Source organism: Mesoplodon densirostris, chromosome 11 (genome assembly GCF_025265405.1).
Source record: "Mesoplodon densirostris isolate mMesDen1 chromosome 11, mMesDen1 primary haplotype, whole genome shotgun sequence".
NCBI classification, from domain to species: domain Eukaryota; kingdom Metazoa; phylum Chordata; class Mammalia; order Artiodactyla; family Ziphiidae; genus Mesoplodon; species Mesoplodon densirostris.
In genome coordinates, this window is record NC_082671.1 from 48,972,342 (window position 1) to 48,997,119 (window position 24,778).

Below are 24,778 nucleotides of genomic sequence, written 5' to 3' on the forward strand. Positions count from 1 at the left end.
GATCTCTCTAGATAGACTAACATATTAAAGAATAAGCCTTATATCTCTCAGAGAGAACCTACAAGAATTGATGGACTCCATTACCACCTTAGGGCAAACCTAAGGTTTCTTACTTTTTAACAAATTCATTGCATTAATCCTTACTCACTTAACCAACAATGCAAGTATACTAGCAAGAAGGCATTTGGTAATAGGTATAAGCAATACTGGCAGAAACCATTATGAATATAAAGTTAATTCATTTACAAAAGATAAACAGTGAAACCTCCATAATATGTTCAAACCTGTGATCTCACCTGTAATGCATCAGAGATAACTGAACCTTCCTAATTTCCTCAAGGAATGCAAAAACACAGAAGTCACGATTGTTGTGGAGTTTGCTCCTTGGCATGGATATTCACAGATTAACATTTGAAACTTAATTATGTCATTGGACTTTTGTTTTTCCCTTTCCTTCTCTCACTTACAAATTCTCTTAACTCACTCCCAAGATAAGTTCAGTTCTGAACCTTCTAGAGTTCTAAAAAAAATACTAAATCCACAAGACATTTAAACAATCCATTTCCTTTCTGCACACAAGTGTCCAGGTTGTTAGGAAGACACGAAATTACCTTCTTAGGGTGAAGATTATGATACACTCACAAGTCATACTTAAAAGTAAAAGCCATACTTTAGATGTCCTTTGCCAAAATGCAGAAGTATTAATATCTTTAAAAGGCTAGTTTAGGAAATTTTGTAATCATGAGCCTACTAAAATGAATTCCGTTGTGTATGTAGCTGGTGTTTCATTCTACAAGTCCAAATGAAAAGTAATGTTTGATGATTAGAAGTAATTTTATTTAGAAAGTGAATAAAACCTTTAAATATTGAAAAAAATTTTAATGTCACCTCTAATTTAAAAAGAAATTAATGATGTCAATTTGTTTCTTCTTAGAAGTAACATAAGTCTCCCTCCCTGTCCACACAAAACCCCAGAATATTGTTTTGAAAGTTTTATGGGGCATTTTTCAAAGAAAAAATCAAAGAGTAAACTTGATTGCTATTTTTGTTGTCTAAATATTGAAATATTTATTTACAGAAGGACTTAGGTTTCTTTTTATTTTCATTAGTAAAGAGACATGTGAATATCCTTCAAACTATAAATGCAAGAATTATAACCTGGGTTGGAACCAAACCATTTTCATTTTCTAAGAGTAAGAGTTATATAAATTGTGCTGTTGTACATTAAAAATCCAGAATGTGCATGCTAGAAAACAATAAACATCAACTCCCTAAAACAAACAAACAAAAAAACCCCAAAAAACCAACCAAACAAACAAAAAAACCAATTACCCTGTCTCCAGGTTTTAATACAGGTTCATTTTTGGTCCCCAGCTTATTAAGCAGTGTGAAGGCCAACTTTAAACTTCTGCTCCACAACTTTCCTGGAGAAAGAAAACAGTCATATAGAAAAACACAGGCCTACTTCAGCAAGAGGGCATTCAGTTCATCAGCACACCAAATGAGATAACGGCCACTAGCAAATGATACATTAGACAAGCATCACCCTCAACACACAGAGAGGTCCTCTGCCGCAAAAACTGCTTTACAGTCACTCTAGTTTACGAAAGCCAGTGCTGCCTTCAAGCAAAAATGAAACATCACCGAAAGCTCACTGTGATTTAGATAATATTTCAAATTCTTCTCTGAAGTAATCTGAATATCTTTAGAAATAATTTGATGTGAGGTGATCAGATTTAAAGGGAAGGAAACAAGTTTTTATCACAGGACTGAAAATCAGAAGACAGCTTCTTTCTAAGCTTTTTCTGAAGAAACACTTACACATATGATACTGGATACCTGAAGTAAGTGCAAAGCAAAAGTATGCCTCAAATGACTGAGCATTCCATACCACTGTATTTCAGTGAAAACAGACAATAAAATGGAAATTAACTATGTGAAACATGTGGATATAGTCAAAGATGTTAAATAAACATGTAAAGATTTGGCTAGCTGACTGCTTTCTTAAAGGGTACATGGATGAGATTAATGTACAGCTTCTGAAATGAATGCTAAAAACAATTTTAGGGGGAAAAGCCTACTGTTCCCCTCTTCCTGCTCCTTTCCCCGACCACCTTTAGAAATTCTTATTTTAGATTATGAAGAAAGTGAAATCATTTTATTTTGCAAAGATATGTTAGTTTTACACACAACTCATTCAGAGGGGCATTGAAGATGGAAACTCATGTCAATCTGTACAATTCTTTAAATAAAAACTATTTCTCTAAAATATTCTATATGGAGATCTATGGACAATGTATACCACTTGTGAAGGGAAAAAGGAATCTGTCTGAATAAACTAGTACAAAATCTCACAGCCCAAGCTGAATCCATTCTTCTTGCTATTTAAAAAAAGAAATAATAAAAATAAAGTTATTTTAAAAATTTATAAAACAAAACTAAATGGAAAAGTACTGATTCTTCGTTCGTTATAGAATTTTGTGCCTATTACATGCAAGAAGCAGGATGAAGTAAATGACAAAGATCTAAAAAGTAACCAATTTCAATTTTTAGATAAAACCACCTGATTTTTACCATACGCCATTAATCCTGCCCAAATGTCTTCCTAAAATCCTCTCCTAATGTTTAAACATCAGTGGATCTAAAAAGTCTCTTTCTTCTTTTAAATATCAGCTGGCTTGCAACAGTCCCTTTAGCAAAAGAAAATATTTGGCAACAGCTGTACTTAGAACTTAGGATCCTATTAAAATAATTTAAAAGATCTATTGAAACACAATGACCAGTAACTGCTAAATAGCAAGATAAAAACATTACCCATGATAATCTGAAGAACTATTAGGAGAAAAGGAAGGAACTGGACTCCTGAAACTCACCATAAGTAAGAGTGTAAATTGGTTTCCCTGTTACGTCCAGTGCAGTCAGACAGGGGCATTTTGCCTGAGTGGTGCCCCAGCGCTGCAGGGCAGACTCAAGAGCAGGAGGCCAGTTACAGATGACTCCTAATGGCTCTCCCTTCACAGGGGTCATCTGCCGTCCCTCAGGCTTGGGTTGGTTGGGGTCTGGCTGAGGTACTGTGCCAAAACAACCCCAACAGGTTATGAAAATAAGATCTGAAGTAAGTACAAATACCAACTAACACAACTTAGGTCTCTTATCTCAAATATATTTCCCCTTTCCCTTTATCTTTATCTGGCTTAAACTCACTCTGAGAAAATAAAGGACATCGTTAGAAATAGTCATCCACAAGCTGGGCCTTAATTCATTTCCCCACATAATCGTAAAATCATAGTTAATGTATTTTATCCAACAAATCCTGACCCTGACAAAGCAAATGCCTGAACGTTCAAAAAAACACAAAGCATACATTTCTGTTTAGCAATTTTACAATTTTTAGTAAGCTTGTTTTTAGACCTTTAGTTTGTGTCCAATGTTAGAAAGCCAGGTTCCACCTCACCAGGGTATGTTTAATGATAAAGCATTGAACTATGAATCAGAAAACCCAAGCTTACATTCACTTTTTTTTTTTTTTTTTTTTTTGTGGTATGCGGGCCTCTCACTGTTGTGGCCTCTCCCGTTGTGGAGCACAGGCTCTGGATGCGCAGGCTCAGTGGCCATGGCTCACGGGCCCAGCCACACCACGGCATGTGGGATCCTCCCAGACCGGGGCACGAACCCGTGTCCCCTGCATCGGCAGGCGGACTCTCAACCACTGCGCCACCAGGGAAGCCCCTACATTCACTTTTTACTAGTGTGACCTGAGGCAAAATGAGTTACCCCAGCCTCAATTTTCCTCATCTATAAAATGGGGATACAACAGGGTCATATTGGACTCAGGCAGACAATGGGCATGAATGACAATGTTCCTTCCATGTCTCTACACCTCTGTGCACATCTCATATGGCCAATCCCTTTGCCTCCTGGTGAACTTGCACTCATCCTTCTCAGGATGCAGCTCTAACGGTACCTTCCCTGGGAAGCCGTCCGGGGCCATTCCTTCCTTAGTGCTTCCACACTGTGTGCTAGTGCACCCTTATTAAAGCACTGAGGATGCTCAAGAGCTTCTACTACTCTATAATTTTTTCTCCCCCTTTGACTGAGAGCTCTTTTTTTTTTTAAATTTATTTATTTGGCTGCTCTGGGTCTTAGTTGCGGCACACAGGATCTTCGTTGCGGCACGTGGGATCTTTAGGTGCTGTGTGCGAACCCTTAGTTGTGACATGTGGGATCTAGTTCCTTAACCAGGGATCGAACCCAGGCCCCCTGCATTGGAAGCGTGGAGTCTTAACCACTGGACCACCAGGGAAGTCCCCTGACTGAGAGCTTTTTGAGAGAAGACATGGTTCATATTCCTCTTATTACCTATAGTGCCTAATACATAATGGTTGCTCAATCAATGTTCATTAAATTGAACTGAACTTGGGGGACAAAAAAGAAAAGCACTAGGATCATTAACATGGGCAATTCCAGAAACTGGAGGTGACTAATATTTCATATCCTTTCCTATAGACAAAACTTAAATCCTCTTAATTTTTCTACAATAAACAAGTATTATTCAAACATTAAAAAGCAAAAAAAAAAAATCCTGTATTTTCATAGCAGGAAAGATAATTTACATATGGAACAAAAGGCCAAGTATTCACTGAGTGCCAATTATGTGCACAAGATGTGATAAATATTGAGAAGATAAATGCTGCACATATCATTCTTTGAACAAACATTTATTGCTTCTCATAATGCCAGGTACAAGGAATACAGGGTCCATGCCCTCTGGATGTCTAGGAGTATCCAGACAGTGGGGACGCACTCATACACAGAGCTAAGTAAACATGACCAATGCATGACAGAGACAGGTACAGAGAGGGTAGAAGAGGGCCATGCCACCACCCAGCTTAGAGGATGGGGTCTCCCACCCGGAGGAGGTTAATGCCTGAGCTGAGTCTTAAAGGGAGGGGAAGGGTAGGGATTAGCCAGGTGAGTAGGAGACGAGAGAAGCACTATAGAAGAGAGAACAGATGGAACGAGCAGCAAGTATTAGAAGGGCAAATGAAATATGAAATAAATTTTATTTTACAGCTCAATTTAATGACAGGTTGGGGAAACTTACTTAAAATGTCATTCATTTTTTTACTGATACACAACTAACAGTTTCACTTCCCAACTCACCGCCCTAGGTAAATAACATTTGCATATTCTCAGACCCTAAACCACCAGATTAAGTATAAAAATAAACATGGGTGATTCTAAATAAACAGTTTTCTTTTTATGGACAGATTGTATATATGGTAGGCATAGTTCTGGTCATAGAAGTCTGCACATCATTGCCATCCATTAGGCCTCAATGCAGACCCTGGGGCACACTCTTCCAGACTTCCAAAGACATATAGGTATTTTTTTTTTCCAAAGGTAATTGTCATTCAAATAAAAGAATGCTGCCTATTTAAAATTAGTGGAAAGCTGTTAGCTCTATTCTAATTGAGCTCAAGTATGAATATTGCTCAAGTATAACTCTATTAAACCTTGACCTTCACTTGCTTAGTCAATACACAGTACTAAAAAGACTGAAGAGGATATTACTGGCACAGACACCTTGAAAATATCAGTCCATCAAGAAAGATGACCATAGTTCAATGAGTTTAGTGACTCCTAAAGAAACAGAAATTCATCTTAACCTCATATGTCAGGTTACTTGTTGCTTCCTGCTGTACAAAGTGGGCTAAGACTGGATCTGGTCTACCAACATGCTTAGTTCCATTAAGGTCTGATGTGATCAAAGCCTACTCTTAGCCTCAGGACGTAAAAATGGACTGCAAAACTACCAAGGCTTAGTTCTTTGGATGAAAGCTTTTGTTAGATAGAACTATTAAATGGCCACCCTCATTCCATCTGTGCCGCCATATAGTCCCCTCCCAATCCTTCTATTAAATTCTATACATCATATTATTTTATCCCTAAATATTTTTAAAATTATTGAATGAATAAATCATTCTTATCACTTCCTCTAGGGAGCCTTCCCTAACCACACAGATGAAATGGAATTCTTCCCTTCTCCAAACTGCCTGTACCAGTTGATACATACATATTGACTAAACTCAGCTTTCACCTACAGTATATGTTTTGTCTAAATTGTAAACAACAACATGAAGGAAGGAGGAAGTGACTGTATTTTCGTGAACCTATTTCACCATCTACCACATTAAAGCAGATACATATATGTGTTGACTGGCTGATTTAACAAAACGACTGGGTTATAGCAGAAAAGAATAAGCAGGACTTCCCTGGTGGTGCAGTAGTTAAGAATCTGCCTGCCAATGCAGGGGACACGGGTTCAATCCCTGGTCCGGGAAAATCCCACATGCCTTGGAGCAACTAAGTCCGTGCACCACAACTACTGAGCCTGTGCTCTAGAGCCCACGAGCCACAACTACTGAGCCTGCATGCTGCAACTGCTGAAGCCTGTGCGCTTAGAGCCCATACTCCACAACAAGAGATGCCACCACAATGAGAAGCCTGTGCACTGCAACGAAGAGTAGTCCCCGCTTGCCACAGCTAGAGAAAGCCCACGTGCAGCAACTAAGACCCAACACAGCCAAAAAAAAAAAAAAAAAAAAAAAAGAATGGGCAAACTTTTGAGACTGACTTTGACACTCCTGTTCTGGGATAATGCCAAATATAAACAATTCAAAAAATTATGTGTTTGTTCCTAATTTCAAAGAGCATATTTCTGTATTCCATAGTTATCTCTTTGTTTTTCTCTGCCCCCCTTTACTTTTCATCTGAGATTTAAAATATAAAGAGCAGAAAGCTATGAACTCTTTCAACCAAAAACAATGCCTTGTTCATCCTTAAATCCTATTAATACCTAACATGTAGTAACTGCTTACGAAATTTCTAAGGAATATACGTGTTTGTCAATATTACCACTACCTTCCACAATTTCTTCAGAGTCATCCACAAAAAATTCTTTTAAGGGAGGCCTTTTGGGTCGTTTCAGAGTGTTGAGAAGCTGCTGGATTTTTGTGGATACTCTGCTACTGACAGGAACACCTATAAGGGAAAAAATGGTGAGTTAAAATTAATTGATTTTAGGGATATTTCAGTTCCTCTATTCTCTTAGGAGCTTTTATTTCTAATGATGTTTGGCCTTTGTCCACAGTCTCATTCTATTTCAACTGGGCCAAAGAGGTACAAATACGTACATTATCATTTTTATGACAACAGAGAAAAAATATGCTATTATTAATACTGTTTAAATATTTCATCTAACATCCCTTTTCTCTCATAGCATTCTTTTCTTTTTCCATACTTTTTGTTCAGAGTATCTTTTTGAAAGTATAGACTAAGTGTGAACAAGTGTTAGTGCTGCTGCAGTGCAGACGTTGAAAAGAGGGAGCTCAAGATGATCTGTGTGAGTAGGTCAATCACAGTATAGTTCTGCCACTGCTGGACATCAGGCACTGCTGTTTATAATTCGAATTTTTTCTGTTTAACTAATATGCCCTATTTAGCTATCAAACAGAGATGCCTACCATCAGCTGTATCCATGAGGCTGGACCTGTTGGATCCTTTGTGCATGCCTTTAACTATCCCCGATGGGGGTAGATCAATATTTGCTGGGCGTATTGAGGAAGATGATGACAAAGAAGAGGTAGTTGTAGTGACATCAGGGGGAGCAGAGAAATTCTCTAAGAAGGAAGAAACCAAAATTTAGAATTATATTACATTAGCAGTAAAAATAAGAATCTTTAAATCTTTTTTTTTTGGTTTGTTTTTTAAGAAGAAAGAAAACTACATAAATGGGACACTAGCTCCAATAAAGCAACCCTTAAAATCACATTTTACTAGCAAGATATAATGAGAGAGGAAGAGGTTAAGCCAGGGCATATCAGTTTTCTAAAATTATTACTCTTGAGAACTTGAGCAGCCTTAGTAAGATCAAATCGCATATCAAATATTTCTCAAAAACGCTGTTTTCTACACAGAAAGTCTGGTAGAAATCCAATGTTATAAAAATAACCATAATAAAATAAAAATTGCAAGTGACTTCAAAATGAAATCAAAGTATGATCATTATGGCTACTAACAGTCTAGTCTTCTGAGCATTTCTTCATGTTTACGTTGGTTTATTTATGTTTCTTCTTTCACTGAAGACAGAAATTGTGTCTTGGGAGTCAGATCGTTCAAGTTCCCAAATGCAGAAAACCAGATAAAATCCACTTTTAATTTTTATAAAATAACCAATAGGTTACTTGGATCTACTTGACAGAAAAGGTTCTTCCCTTGCTCTAAGCGTGATTAAACAGTGTTATATTCTGCTTCATGTAGAGATTCTTACTATAAAGAAATAATGATATAGTTGGAAGAGAGCCATTCAACAGGGATGTGTTACAAAAAACTTAGAAGAAGAAAACGAAAATTAGAGGAAGAAAAATATACAATTTGCAAGAATAATGAAAGGCCACTCATAACTATGAAAAAGGGAAAAAGCATAATATAAAGAATTTCTAAAATCAATTTGGGAGTAAGCTTTCCATGCCCCAAAAGTCTATAATTACTAGTTTAATATTTTTTAAAGCTTTAAATACTTTGCACAAGTATATTGCAGTATATTCTTTCTGTAGGATAATGTGATAACAAAGCTTTAAAAATAGACATTTTAATTTGACCCAGCAATTCCACTTATAGGAATACATCCTAAGAGGAAATAATCAAACAAATGCACAAAGTTGTGTGTTCGAGGATGTTCATTCCAGTTTCATAATAGCAAAAAACTGGATACTACCTTAAATGTCCAAAATAGGGAAACGGCTAAAATAAGCTAGGGCATAGCCATACAGTTGCATATTTTGAAACCATAAAAAAAACAGTATAATTCTATATTAATGATATAAAAAATGTCTGTGATACACTGCTAATAAAAGCAGGTTATGAACATTATATTTAGTACAATTTCACTTCTGTAAAAACAAAAACAAAACCTTACATATTTATATGCAAATAAGGTCTAGAAGGATATACATGAAAGTGATAACACTGAAGTGTTATCCATACGAAGTGGGTTTGTAGATTATTTTTCCTTATATCTGTACTTTCAAATTTTTCTTTTAGAAACATGAATTACTTCTGTTAGAGCAGACATCCAAAAGGCAATAATGTTGGATAAAATGGTTCCTGTGAGTACCTAAACCGGTAACTCTTCACAGAGTGGAAGCAATATGAGATATGAAGTCAGATGAAATCATCTTGTTAACAAAAATTCAGGTAAAGTTAACTGGGTATCAGGAAAATATTTTTAACAAGTGAAACTGCTCTCTTTTAGACAATGTGGGAATGAAACCTGGCCCCACCATGGCTCTGCTGCTTACCCTCCCAATAGAAGAGGTGGTGAGCACGCTCACCCGTAGCTGCTTCGGGAGGTTCAGTCAATTGAGGGCACAGCTAAGAGTGCAGGACAAGCCATCAGTTACTGGCACTCAGCCTTTTAATGTAGGCAAGCATACCCTCAAGGTAGCTATTTTCTTTAAAAATTATAGGCTTAAATTGAAAGGTTTCCAAGTTCTTCTTTTCAGAAATCAATTAATAGAATAAAGATATATATAAGGTGAAACAGGAAGGTTACTGATATAAACATTAAGACACCAAAATGCAAGTGAATTGTTAAAAAACAAGGAAAAGTATCACAGACACATGATGTTCATATACATCACTTAGTGCCATGTGTACCAACTAATTAAGCAAAAGCAGAGATCTGAACTGTATCTTTATCTGCAGATGTCACAGACTCTTAGAACACACACACACACACACACACACACACAGCAGAGCCAAGCGAAAGCTATACTCCATAGAGGAGCACTGGCAGCAGGTAGCAGCTCACAGAGTACCAACATTCTCAGCCTGCACGCTCCGTTGTAGCAATAGCACAGCAGCAAGGACAATAAATCCAGTCTTTATGCTAAAGACAAAAGGGTCTTATTGATATTGCCTTAGTTCAGAATTTGCTCAGGTTTAATTTTTTTTTTGTTTGAGAGAATGCAGACAACAATCCTGGGAAAATCTAATACGTTACATCTTTTAACACCTTTTACTTGATGGAATATTCTCCAATAGGGATAAACCACACTAAGACTGGTGTTATATCTTGCAGCTTGAGTATTGCTTATAGAAATAGCTATGGCTTCAGGTGGGCAATACTATGTACCAATAATGCAGACGCTCTCTATCATTCCAAGTGTAATGCTCGTGTTTTCCTTCTTTGCCTCATCAACTGTCATGTTCTTTCTGATTCAATTTTTTTTAGGCCACCCTGAAAAACCTAATACAAATCAGAACCTATTTCCTGGATACTGGGAGCCAAATGGAACATAAGTTGGGCTTCTCGGGTAGATCCAGCTCCTACCTATTCGAGTATTGGCAAATACATCAGCTAGAGACCCACTGGTTCCTTTGACCTCTCCATGGGACAGCGTAGAAGATGCGGATGAAGAAGTGGACGATCCCTGAATTGAACGGTTGATCCAGGACTCAGCGTTCTGTAAGCTCTGTTGCAAGGCAGCAGAGAGCGCAGCTTGGCGTCTCAGAGAGCCCTCATCCTCAGAGGCCGAAGACGTGTCTGTGTGGAATTAGAAAAAAAGAAGTTCTCGATCCTGCCTAGAACAGAGGGCTTTCAGATCTTTCTCATCGATCACACATTCAATTTCGACAGCAGCAAAAAACATTCATATTCTTAAGGTAGATTAATAGGTAAAGTTGCTTGAGAATCTCAAGGAAAGGTTTATGAACCAAAGTCTGCAAAAATAAAGCAGCCAAAATCTAGAGGTAATTTTAAGCTCTTTTAAAAAAACCCATTTTAGAACATTTAAACTTCACTGTTTTTCTGTTCTGAGCTTAATCAGTATCTGAATTCTTCTGGCTTATCTCCTTATGTTCAAATAATTCTGAAGTGCTTCTATATCTTCCTCAGTCTCTTTATTAGAGAACCTTGTGATAGGCTGCTATACTGATTTTTGTAAGTACTTACTAATTAGTGTCTACTTAAAAGAAAATGATCTTGATGGGAAATATAAACACTTATTTTTGTAACAACAACTAAAGTGCCAAATAGTGAACTAGGTGTTGAGGAACTGACTTATTCTTACGTGGAATAAGAAACAGTGTTCAGCCTGGAGGCATTCATGGTTTTAGTGGAAAAGCTAGCTGGTCACAGGGCACAGGTGAGCTCTCCAAACGTGACTGGAGAGGTCACAGATCTGTATTTCTCTCCTTGATTCCCAGTCAGAGAACTGTGAGAAATTCACTGATGTCTGTATTTAGACTGGCTCTGACTTCAGGAAAATAAGGTCTAAATTAGAAAAGTATGTTGAAAAAAAGAAAAAAAAAAAGAAAAATTCAACCAAATATAGGATAGCCAAGGGAAGCAAAAGTCAGGAATTTATTCCAGGGCTCTGAGTTTACGAGTCATACAAGTTAGAGTGGCATTTAGTCTGATGTCAGATAAACCCTTCTAAATGATTTTGAGGGTTATAATTTATGGCCTGTGGATTGAATTTCATTCAATTTTTAAAAAATTAAATATTCTGTGGTTAGTCCTGCTGAACTCTTTCCTCTAACTCAGGTGAAACTGTGGGTCCAGGTTCTATTACTTTGGTTCAGAGACCCAAACAGATAACTAACAGGGCTAAAACACTGCTAAAACCTGACAATGGAAATTCAAACAACAAAAGACTAATTTAATCTAGAAGTCAAACTGTGCAGATCCGCAGTAAGAAAGTTAGAATAATGACTACATCCTTGCTTCCTGCTCTGAACTACCTCTGACTCATTCTCTCATACTGAAGGAGATCTGAGGCCCAAGACTTATTTACTTACTTATTTATTTATTTATTACAATGTACTACTTAGCTACGTAATATGTGCTGGGAACTGTCAGGTTCTGGGGATTCTGAGATGTATGAATTCTTCTGAGATGGTAAATGCCCTAAGAAGGCTTACCATCTAATACAGGAGATACACAACCCCTCAGACTATTTCATACGAATATAACAGATGCTAGGAAATGGGGTGAGTGAAGGGTTTCACAGGAGGGGCACCAATCTCAGCCAGGGATCTGAAGTACTTCTATGTAAATGCAGCACACTTTGAGGAGGTAAGGAAGGGCAAAAGATGAGGCTCGGGAGGTAAACAGTGACCAGACTCCAAAGGGATAAAGCAATGAGGTTCTTTAAAAGGAAAAGGAAAAAAAAAAAAAAAAAAGGGGGCTTCCCTGGTGGCGCAGTGGTTGAGAGTCTGCCTGCCGATGCAGGGGACACGGGTTCGTGCCCCGGTCCGGGAAGATCCCACATGCCACGGAGCGGCTGGGCCCATGAGCCATGGCCGCTGAGCCTGCGCGTCCGGAGCCTGTGCTCCGCAATGGGAAAGGCCACAACAGTGAGAGGCCCGTGTACCGCCAAAAAAAAAAAAAAAAAAGGAAAAGAGATTTATAATTAAACAGAGGGTGATTAAAGGAAAATACAGAGAAAGAAAAGTAACAGAATCTGTAACCTTTTACTTAAGGAAAACACTTTTGCATAATCTCCAAGAAAATATTCTAACATTTCATCTGTATTGGGAGGCAGAGATTTCAGTCTTTGCAAATATGCTTAAAAAAAAAAAAGTACATGTGGGAGGAATGGGACAGGTGAATCTGACCCTAAGAATAAAGTATTTTTGGGGTGATACATCTCAGGATCCCACAGTCTCAACTGTATTTGCAGGCTGTCTTTACTGAATCAATTATTGTAATCTGTGTAAGTCTAAAATCAGAATAACTCCATTTTAAAAAGATAGTAAAACCAGTATTTTCATGATTAGGTTTATGGAAAATTGGCTTCATTATGTTCCTATATTGGATCAACATGTAATTAGGTATATTGTTTCAATTCAATTACCTCATTTGCCTGCCAGTCCTCCTCAGAGTGTTTAGTGACTACAACTGTGGGGAGGCTTAGTGTAGTGGAAAATATATGGCTTTGGGGTCCTCCTTCCATCTGAACTCTGGGGTCCACCACTTACTAGCTATGTGACTTGGGGACAAAATTACCCATCTGAGAAGGTTGTTCGCTTGTTCGTCCATTCAACAAATACTCTAAGTACTACACTAGGTGGTAGGAATAAAATGGTAAGCAAGAAGACACAGTCCCTACTCTAACAGGACTTAGAGTCTTAAAGGAATTCGAGGCAGGCACCCAAGGAAGTGAGACCTCAACCAGGGTGGGAAGGGTAAGCAGGAATTACTTATGAGAGGAGAGAGGAGAGTCAGGTAGAGGGAACAGCATGTGAGAAACCTGGGCGGGGACAGGAAACAAAGTACATTTGTAGATCTGGAAGAAATGAGACCAGCTGAAGCACAGGATGCAAACCTGGTACTGACGAGAGATGAGGCTGGATGAGTAGACAGCACTGGGTTGCTAAGGGCCACGTAAGTCAGCTGAGGAAACTCGCCTCTGGGCTAACTGCTGTGTAAGACCACGAAACGAGACAAGCTACAGAAAGCACCAGCAGTGCCAGCATATAGCAGGTGGCCAATAAACATCAAGTCCCCTTCTGCCCTGAAAAACCCACCCCATGTTACCTTACAGACACAAAACTGTGGCTGTGAAAAGCTTACAACTGATCACATGTTAAGATCACACAAAATGTAAGCACTGCTCTAGGACTATGTCTTTTTTTTTTTTTTTCCATTTTTTTTTATTAGTTTCTGCTTTATAACAAAGTGAATCAGTCATACATATACATCTGTTCCCACATCCCCTCCCTCATGCATCTCCCTCCCTCCCACCCTCCCCATCCCTCCCCTCCAGGCAGTCACAAAGCACCGAGCTGATCTCCCTGTGCTCTGCGGCTGCTTCCCACTATCTATCTACCCTACGTTTGGTAGTGTATATATGTAGAACTATGTCTTTTTAAAGATAAAAACAAGCTCCCTTAAATATTCATACATTTATTTGGTACCTTTTTTTTAAAAGTAACTGTCACCCATGAAATTGTTATGGATTAGTAGAAAATTGGGCAAGATTAAATTAATATTAATAGAAATAAAGCTATCATTTTCCCACTGACTCTGCTCTGGTTGAACAGGAACTCACAACTCTTACCTATCATAACTAAAGTCCTTGCCTAACTTCTTGTATATTATGAATATAATAGGTCTACACAACAGAAAACTATTTTGGAAACACAGTTTGACCTTCAGGTTATAACTGATGTGACTTTAACATAGTATCATTTAATACTGATCACCAGAAGCCTAAAATCCATTTATAACCAATTAGGAAACATATAAACCATTAGTTTGTGGACTTTAAGGGAAGAAAAGTCCTGAATTTATTTACTAACTGTTCTTAACTGCTGTAGCACTCCTTAGCCATTTGTGGAAATGACTCCCTTATTCTTGGTAGAAAATATATCTATTATATCTAAAAATGTTTATCTTAAAATTTTAAATACCTATCATATTATCTTTCCATCCCACTCCTAGGTATCTACCCAAGAGAAATGAAAGCATATATCTATCTGTACAAGGACTTGTACATGAATGTTCATAGGTGCTTTATTTGTAATAGCTAAAAATGGGAAACAACTCAAATGTCCATCAACAACTGAAAGGATAAACAAATTGTGGCATATCTTTATGATGGAATACTACTCAGCAATAAAAAGGAATGAACTACTGATACACACAGCATGGATGAATCTCAATATAATTATGCTGAGTTAAAGAAGTCAGACCTTCCACCCACCGAAAAGAAGAACAACTGTGTGATTCTATTTATACAAAAACATAAAATTCTAGAAAATGCAAACTAATGTATAGTGACAGAAAAAACAGATCAGTAGTTACCTCATGGGGATGGGGAGAGTTGAGATTACAAGGGAATTATGAAGAAACTTTTGGGGGGTGATAGATATGTTCATTATCTTTTTTTTTTTTTTTTTTTTTGCGGTATGCGGGCCTCTCCCTGTTGTGGCCTCTCCCGTTGCGGAGCACAGGCTCCGGACGCGCAGGCTCAGCGGCCATGGCTCACGGGCCCAGCCGCTCCGCGGCATGTGGGTCTTCCCGAACTGGGGCACGAACCCGTGTCCCCTGCATCGGCAGGCGGACTCTCAACCACTGCGCCACCAGGGAAGCCCTGTTCATTATCTTAATTGTGGTGATGGTTTCACAGTTTTGCTATGTCAAACATAGCAAAGTATATGCTTTAAATATGTGCAACTTATTGTATGTCGATTATACTTCAACAAACCTGATTTTAAAAGGTTTGTAGGGGTGAAAAAGATGCCTTGGTGAGAGGATGGTAACATCTGAAGGTTAGTGTATATAACCTGAGGGTATGGTGCAAGCTGCAAAAGTTCCTGGAAAGACAGCGCTTGCCACTGGGTTCTGACAGCTGATACCCAAATTATTATTATGCCCAGATACCAGCTTAGAACAGCAGGTAAGTCAAGATTCACTGAAAGAAAGACCTCATTCTAACAACTATTCCAAAATATGCCACATAAACTGGGCCAGGAAATGGAAGCTTCAAAGAACAAATAAAGGAAACAACCATTAACCATTAACCATTGTACAGTTAGTGTACAATATTCTGGAGCCCATGAGAAGAAATTTTTGTGTGTGTTTGGGGCTGGCAGGTGGGAAGGGGTGGTATCAGGCAGGAAAGTGTCATGTTCTCTTGCATTGGTAGGTCAGGGGAATTACAGACTTCCAGAACCTTCAAGAGAGGCAAAGGAAGTTTCCATGTAGGCAAAGATAGAGTTTGAAGCTTAGGAGGGATAAGCTTTAGAGACCCAAGAAGGGGCAGTCTGGGAGTAAAAGCATATATGGAAGAGAAGATTAAAAGGTTAGTTCAGGAAGCAGTCCATTCTTCTGAATTTACGTTGGGCTACAAATTCTGAACAGATTAATCTAGCACTAAACTCAACAAGGGTGAGTACTGATTCATCAGACAAGGCTTAGGGAGATGTTCAGAGCTACTCAAGAGATTTTCCAGCATCCCACAGTAACCTCTGTGGACAGAGAGCTGGCCGGGGCTGAAAATCACTATGTAGAGCCTAATCAGCAGAGGCCCATGCACTGCCCGACCATTAACATACTTACGAGGGAGGGGCACTCACTAGTAACAATTACTCTGGGGTCACTCTACCTATAAGAGATCTCCACTGTTTTTCTAGGTATTGTCCCAGGTCTATGAAAAAACATCTCACAAAATGAACTAATATTACAATTAATATTGGGGTGAGAAGAGAGGTTTTTTTTTTTTTAACTTATTGCCTACTTGAAAAGTTAGACCAAACATGCAGCAATTGTTAGAGCTCCAAAATTACCAGGAAACATTTACTTGACAGTATGGCAGAATGCGAGGCAATATGCCAAGTGGGAGAATAGGCTTTTAGAATCAGACTGCTTTGAATCCCAGTCTTAGCTCTGCCCCACTGATAGCTGTTGGGCAAATCAGTTCTTACGAGTCTTAATTCTACTGTTTGCTGTTGTTGTTCTTTTTCTATTGATTCTCTTTCATGGTGGATCTTAAAGTAAGAAAAAAAAAAAAGAAAAAGAAAAAGAAAAAAAAATTCAGTGGATCTTCACCTGTGGGGACCGTAAGTCCCTGGATTGATGCTGTATCCTTCCAGAAACCATTTGTGCCCCAGGTTATCATCAGCCTAGGACCACTTTCTAACCAATTCTTACCAGGCAGGACACTGAAATTCAATTCTTGTACCTACTGACCACTAATTGTTAGGGAAGGTCCCTGACCCCATCATTCTAAGGCCAGGCAACAGGCAAGCTTTCTCGACAAGGTCTTCTTTTGCTGGCAGGTTAATTTTTTCTAGTTCCCCCTTCAGCTAAAGATGTGAGTCCCTCTTGGGGTCTCAATTCCAGCTTCCAACCTTATACAGGTCCAAGGTTTTATATTTTCTACCTGTATAGTAATTAAAATTTAGGCCCCTTGTTTACTGTCTCCCCTCTCCCTGGGCAGCCAAAGTCAGCTCCAACTCATCACACTGAATTTCAGTGATCATTCTCTTCCTCTTGCTCCTGTGTATATTTTAAAGGAAGCTGGTTATATTCTATCTAGCATTTCGAAAGAGAAATTTTCTTTCCTCTCTTTCTAGGAGAGAACTTTCAGGTTATCTAACTGACTACATAGCTAGAAACAGATGTCGGAGCAAGTTATTGAGTTTCTTTAAATGTTTTCTCATCCGTAAAATGGTACAGAGAGTTATTGAGAGAACAAATGATAAAAAATATATATGTTAAGCACTTAGCCCTTTGACCAGAGGTACTCAAGAAATGGTAACTATGAAATTACTTTTATTGGAAAACCTTAAATTTTACAATAACCTATTGAAATAAACAAATTCAATCTGATAGAGTGGGTTTTTATTGTGCTTTGGCTTAAAGAATATTGAATACTAATCGTCCAAGTAATTATGGAGCTTTGCTCATAACCCATACCAATAATGAAAGTATGTTATTAAAAGATTCAAATATATTAATTAGACCACATTTATAGAGGTCTGATTTGCCATCTCTGTTTACTTTGTGGTTCTGAATAAAATTAGAATATTTCGGGGAAACTCTCCAAGTTGGTAACTATCTATTACGTGTTTTGGACTATAAGCTCTCAGAAGGCAATAGCTATTCAATTTGTTTGGAATAATACCCGTTCCAGGACCACGCATACAGGAGTATCTATTAAGTAAAAAAGGACTTCCCAAAACTGACACTTTAGTAGAGAAAAAAGAAAATCAAGAAACGAGTCTGACACATAATTGCTGAATGACCTGGGGCAAATCACTTAGTGACTATAAGGTTGTTTGTTTCCTCATCTCTAAAGAAATCTGGACTTCACAATTCTCAGAGTAGTTGGTTATGAGGAACAAATGAGGCAGCCCAGCCACTGGTATATGAAAGTCCTTTACGTAGTATAATTCTATAAAGCATTATCAAAGTGTGTTAAAAGTATAACAATATCCCAGTCTGTTCATGGGCATCATTTTCATATACAGAAACGCAGAGAGGTAAATTTCTCTTTTGTCCGGCCCTATGAATTACTACTATAGACACTTTCAAGCAGAGACCTGTGGACACAGACCTCTAATTTTAAGCTTCATTCTATGCAAGTTGGTCAAAATACCTTACTGTGCTTTGGGGTCATTATGTGGTCTATTTGTTCATCTGTGTACCCTCAGAACGCAGTGTAGGGTAAGTCCACACGGGTGCAGAAAAAGCTTAGAGGAGAAAAAATATATGCTGTAGTTTTTGCATTGTGTTTATCTGTACGAATGAGTAATAGTGTTACACAAAGAACCCCTACACAGAAAGAGCTGAGGTAATTGCCTCATGACATTAGTAAATGGTTTCAGCACATAAAGGGAACTGGATGGCAGTAATTCAAGCAGTCTAAAAGACTATGTAAAAGGCCACAGGCACGAAAAGAACCATAGATTGCTACCAACTTGGAGAATCTAAATTTTCCAATCCACAAAACAGAAAGCAGTGCACATATCAATATGCAAATTTTAGGCTGACTGACATTTTATTATTTGAGAAGGATTTATGAACAAAAGACAAACGATTTCTCATGTTGTTTACCATATTTTCCAGACTATATGATACTATGAATAAAGCCAAGACTTATGACATAGTTTACTCCTTAAATCCTTTTTGTTATATCTCTCCAAAAACAGCTCTAAATTTTCAATTCAGTAATTCTGATAGTTATCTGCTGGGTGCCTCCCAAAGAAGCCAACTGGCCAGCGTGCTCTAGCAGGTATCCCAGAAACTAGGTTCACCTGGCACAGCACGTGCAGAGTAAGGGCTCTGACTGGAAACATGTTTTGTGATGTGTGTGGTGTGGCTTCTCAGTGTGCAAAGGACAACACAACTAAAATACTGTGAAATTTGAGGTCAATTTTGCTCTGCAAGACTGGCACAACTTTTCTAGAAAGAAAATCACAGCAAGGTCACTTTTATAGCTGCCTAGAATCGGTTTTTTAAAAAATCAGTCTATAACCAGCAATAATTTATTTATTTATTTTTTCTTTTTGCGGTATGCGGGCCTCTCACTGTTGTGGCCTCTCCCGTTGCGGAGCACAGGCTCCGGATGCGCAGGCCCAGCGGCCATGGCTCACGGGCCCAGCCGCTCCGCGGCATATGGGATCCTCCCAGACCGGGGCACGAACCCATATCCCCTGCATCGGCAGGCGGACTCTCAACCACTGCGCCACCAGGGAGGCCCTATAACCAGCAATAATTAACGTCAATTCTCCTCTTCCTCCCCACCCCTTGAGCGCAGCTTCAGCGTTTCCTCTAAACTTCAGGGTTTGGGGGGGCTATCAGAGTAAATATGCAAGATGAAACCTACCTGCCATCCCTGGGTTAGGCTGTAACAGGTTCTGGGAGATAGCGATAAAGGGTTAAAGTGCAACAGCCAAGTCTCTAACTGGTGGTTCTCAGATGCTTGGAGAGAATGGAATCCAAATCCTAACCTAAGAAGAGCAAATTCTATCCCCCCACACAAAAGGTGCTAACGGAAGCCTTATGATACAGTCCTTCCCACACATTCCCTCACACTGGAGCACAGGATTTGTCCCAGACACGTGCGTTATTGTTGAACAAGAGCATCAAGATCCAGCTCTATGTGGGGGCCATGCTAGAAACCGCTATGTGGGGTACTCTCAGTGCTCATGCTGGGAGAGAATTCCTCTTCTATTTGACAACACTGATGTCTCTAAGAGCGTATTAACATCTCTCATGTACTATTCAGAGCTCCCGGAAGAGGACATAAATGGATAGGAAACCTTTTTATTTCTCTGCTCTGCTGAATAAAGGTCTTAGGAGAGAGGACTGAATCTTTACAATCATGAAATTATTAAAACCACAAGGTGATCAAGAAAATGATGCCACATCTTTAAGGCTGCAGACAGAGGAGAACATTACTGTTTAGAAATACAGAGGCCTGTGGTGAATTCCAAAGGACTACAGTCTCATTCAGCAATGAATAGCCGTGATTTAGAGTTGGTAAATTCCCCTCAGGCTATGACTTTTGTAAGGGGATAGAAAAGGTTTCCATTCCTTCCGAGCATTCTTAAGATCCTTTGCGGCACTCTCACATTTCACCCGAGGCCATGGGAGCAGACTATTTACTGTGAAACTGCATTTCTTTAGTACAGTTCTGGAGAGGATTGTTTCTAAGAACTCCCAGTCACATTGCTCCTTACCCTTTGCCATTTACTATAACTGAACCCTCAGCCGCGCTGCGGCAGAATCTGCCAGGAAGGAATAGCTACGAAACTGAGAGCCCCCTTTGTCCACGAGGACCCAACTGGTGCTGTACTAATGCGGAAGGGAAGCCGTCCAAGATTCTGAATGAGTGGGCTGGAAGTATGCACCACTATAGACACAAAATGTCTCATTGTGATGGTCTGCAAGAGGTATCCTGTGTTACGTTCTGAGAAACACTTGAAGCCACAGAGCTATTTCTCTTTTGAACATATTGACACCACAGATGTAAAGAAAAAAAAGCACACACAGTTAATGAGCCCACAGCACACCCAAATGCTCTGAGAAGTTAGCCAAAACCTAGGAGAAGACTGTTAATATAAACCCAGGCCAGGGAATAGGATCAGCGTGAACAGCTCAACTTGACAGCCGTGAATCAAAGTCAACCACAACAAATGTAACCTTCCTGGGAATCTCCCCCAAAAGACAGGGTAAGTCGCTGAGACCAAAACAGTATAGGAGACATTTTTCCCCAAAGATTTCATTACCAGTAACATGACGGTAGCGAGACAGACACCATACTGAGGCTGTGAAATAGATTTACTATGTTTAGTCTCAGAGGCCTACATCGAGATTCTGTCTGTGATTTCATCTAACAATTTTTTTTAAAGCTTTGGGAAAGATTCTGAATAGAAAAGACAACTTGAAGTTGTTCCAGTTGCTCCTCAAATATGAATTTATAGGCGTTGGGGGTAAGGCTTCCAAGCCTAGGGGATGGGGAGGGGTCTCTTAGTTCCCGCTGATCTCCTGATCCTATTATAGAAAGTGGATTCTTAAAAACATATAAACATATACAAAATATATTAACACATATAAACACACTTACATACGTCTTCCAGATATATTATAACTTTGCATGACTTCTCCCTCTCATGACACAAAAAAATTTTGTCCCAAGACCACATATTTCTGTGATTGTTGCAGAGAAAAAGCATCTGATTTAGGAGTATAAATTGGTTAAAGACATATATGACTCTGGGTCATATTTTGGATGTCAATGAGAATAACTATTATATTTAACCACAGAAGGATATTTTTTAGACCCTAAGCTTTGGCTTTATTTATTTATGACTACATGAGTTTGGAGATTACAGCAAGGAAATGCTGAAAACTCAGAAGGAAATTTTTTTAAAAAATAGCTTTACTCTTGAGGCCTCTCTCTCTTTGTGTGTGGTTTATGATGCAACAATCAAAACCTGTCACCTTCAGTGTGTACTCTCATACATCTCTGATGACAGGAGAGGAGTTCTGGGTCCTACCTCAGAAAAGAAAAAGCAGAAGTCATTTGAGAAACATCAAAGTAGTAACTGTCAGACAGAAAGCTTCTGATAAACCTACCGGGAGGTGTGCAGGCATCTGCAGGAGACTGGACAAATGTGGACCGCCTTTTGGTTGGCATGGGCAAAGCCATTTTCTGTTCTTTATGCTTTGCCAGTGCAGCTTGAACTGCTTCTGTGTGGATATCTGAAAGATTAAACATTTGCATTTATTAGGTCCTGGTTCTCAAAGTGTTTACTTCTGTGAGCTGAAGTATCACTGCCTCAATATTTAAAAAGGGATGTTTAGGTGACTTTTATTTATCATTTGCGTTATAACAAAAATGAATATGAAAAAGAGACAAAAGAAGTAGTCAAGGATAATTTACAGAGGAGGAAAATGAAGCCGAGAATGATAATGAGACTGCTTAACACAGCAGAGAAGGAGCTGATGGAGATGGGGGTGGGGGTGGAGAGAGAGGAAAAGTCTAACACGGATCTGGGCCAGGTGGGGACCCAACCTCTGAACGGAATGTGTGCTGTGCAGGTGCCTACAGGACACTCTCTGTTCTTCAAGCTTAGGATTTGCTTAGCTGTCTAAAAGGGGTTGAGACTCCTCAGTTCTATACCACAGGAAAAGAAGGGCTGATTTTGATCTAGAAAATATAAGGGCTGATGGTACTTGTTTGCCACTCTGGCCACAAAAGAATTCAGCTCTCCACTTGAATGTCTAATAGGAATCTCAAAATAGCATATCCAGGCAGAACTCCTGATTCTCCACTCCCATCCCCAAACTCAATCTACACTTGTACAAAATAGGATCATACTACACACAGTATTTTGTACTGTGCTTTGATTTTTTAACTCTTATAAAATCCTACTGAGGTAGATAACATCTGCGGTGGCTTCCTGGATCACAATGATTTCCTATTCTCAAGGAATGGGCCCAATCTACATAAGCAAATGACCTTTAAAGGCCTGTCCCTTGTAAGAGCTGGACCAATTGGATCGTTTTGGGGAGAGGGGGGAATTGAAACTCTGAATCAAGAAACCACAGCTCCTAGAGTGGAGTCACTTGAATGGCAATGCCCTAGAAAGAAGGAAAGTTCTTGAACTTCAAGGTTGAGATCCCCAGAGCTGTCTCTCCTTCCTAGGGATTTCTCAGCTGTTCCTTTGCTTCTATAAACTACCCCAGCCATTTAAGGTAGACTGAGTTATCCTATTTCATGCAACCCAAAAGCCTTCACTAATATAACTAGAAACATCTTTCTATGTAAATGCAGATCTACAATATAATTTTAAATTTTTAAAATTTTTATTATTATTATTTTTTTGGTACGCGGGCCTCTCACTGTTGTGGCCTCTCCTGTTGCGGAGCACAGGCTCCGGACACGCAGGCTCAGCGGCCATGGCTCACGGGCCTAGCCGCTCCGCGGCATGTGGGATCCTCCCAGACCGGGGCATGAACCCGTGTCCCCTGCAACGGCAGGCGGACTCTCAACCACTGCGCCACGAGGGAAGCCCGAGATCTACAATATAATTTTAAAGGGCTGTATAAATGTGCCACTGTATAAATGTGTCATGATTTATTTAAATAACTGTGTTTCCAAATTTTTGCTACTGTTCATACAACTATCCACAAGAATAATTCAGTATTTTCATTTTAGCACATATGTCTAATCCTATTTCTTTAGGATTAATTCCAACAACTGCTGAGACGTATTTCTGAAGAAGGATTTTTTTCTTATATAGCCACAGTGCATTTTTCAAAATCCAGAAATTCAAAATTGATACAAACTATTATCTAACCCACAACCCATATTCCAACTTAGTCAACTGTCCCAATAATGTCATCTACAATTTTCCCCCTTTTTTCCTGATCCGGGACACTATACAGAATCACACATTACATTTAGTTGTCATGTCTCTTTATCATCCTATAATCTGTAACAGTTTCTCAACTTTTGTCTTGTATTACCTTGACATTTTTGTATAGACTAGTTACACTGTAGAATGTCCCTTAATTTTGATTTGTTGATATTTCCTCAGAATTAGATTCAGGTTATGCATTTTGGCAGGAATACCACAGAAGTAATGTATCTTCCTGAAACAAGATATCAAGATGCATCTGCCCTGGTACTGGTAATAATGACTTTAGCTAAGATGGTGTCTGCTAAGTTAATCTACTGTAAATTACTATTCTTTCCTTTGTGTAATTAATAAATAATTTATGGATGAATACTTTTGAGACTATGTAAATGTTACATACTTCCTTAAACTTTCACCCACTAGTTTCAGCATCCATTGATAATTCTTGGCTGAATCAGTTATTATAATGGTTACAAAATGGTGGTTTCATAACTCCATCATTCCTTCTGTATTTATAGTTGGTATTCTCTTCTAAGAAAAAGCTTTCCTTTCTCCACTTTTTATTTATTTATATCACCATTCATTTATTTATATTTGGACCTATCAATTCTCATTTTATTCCATGACTAGTCTGTTACTATGGTTACTTATTTTGATGCTCATATATCCCAGCTTTGGCCAACAGAAGCCCCTTCAAACCACTTCTTACGTCCTTTTGATGTATTCTGGTCACTTTGAATGCTCTTTGTTTCGTGGTACAAGATGATCCATGCTCATCTGGTACGTTCCCTGCTCCAGCACTGGAATTATACATTTCTCCAAGGAGCTCTGGCTCCTCTTAGTGAAGAATGGTATGTAGAAACCAAGATTCTAGAACTAGGAGTGCTCACTGCTATTGGGGTCTTTCTTCTAAGCCCTTTCAGTGGATAGAGGAATATAAACATAAACCAATATACACACATATGTATCTATATCTATTTTCATCTATATTAAAAACCATGAGTTCATATTAATACCTACAATTCCAATTCAACACCACAGAATTCATTCCAATCTTCCCCTTTCCATTTGTAAACTTCCTTCTCTAACAGTAAAACACCTGGTTCACAGTATAATCAACATATTTTACTCATTCATTCAATGCCACAATACACAGAAAGTAGTTTCAAAATTCCTATGAAAGATAAATCTAACTAGAGTTCAATATTTGAGTTCTTTTTGTCTTTAGACTAAATTAAAGTATTGTGTTCAAAAAGCTATTTGGGGGGCTTCCCTGGTGGTGCAGTAGTTAAGAATCCGCCTGCCAATGCAGGGAACACAGGTTCGAGCCCTG

The 24,778-nt window shown here is 38.8% G+C and overlaps 1 protein-coding gene across 5 annotated transcripts in view; it reads right to left on the reverse strand.

Annotated features, from left to right (window-relative positions):
- Positions 1-24,778, reverse strand: part of DIP2B (disco interacting protein 2 homolog B) — a 244,992-nt gene that overhangs the window by 55,399 nt on the left and 164,815 nt on the right. For 3 of the 5 annotated variants that reach the window (XM_060111725.1, XM_060111724.1, XM_060111721.1), the window contains 6 exons: positions 21,659-21,784; positions 10,397-10,609; positions 7,527-7,682; positions 6,922-7,044; positions 2,874-3,071; positions 1,333-1,424 (listed from right to left, as the gene is read on the reverse strand). In XM_060111725.1, the coding sequence (XP_059967708.1) occupies positions 1,333-1,424; positions 2,874-3,071; positions 6,922-7,044; positions 7,527-7,682; positions 10,397-10,609; positions 21,659-21,784 (908 nt within the window). The remainder of the gene's footprint in view (positions 1-1,332; positions 1,425-2,873; positions 3,072-6,921; positions 7,045-7,526; positions 7,683-10,396; positions 10,610-21,658; positions 21,785-24,778) is intronic. The other 2 variants (XM_060111722.1, XM_060111726.1) reach the window with 2 other exon arrangements.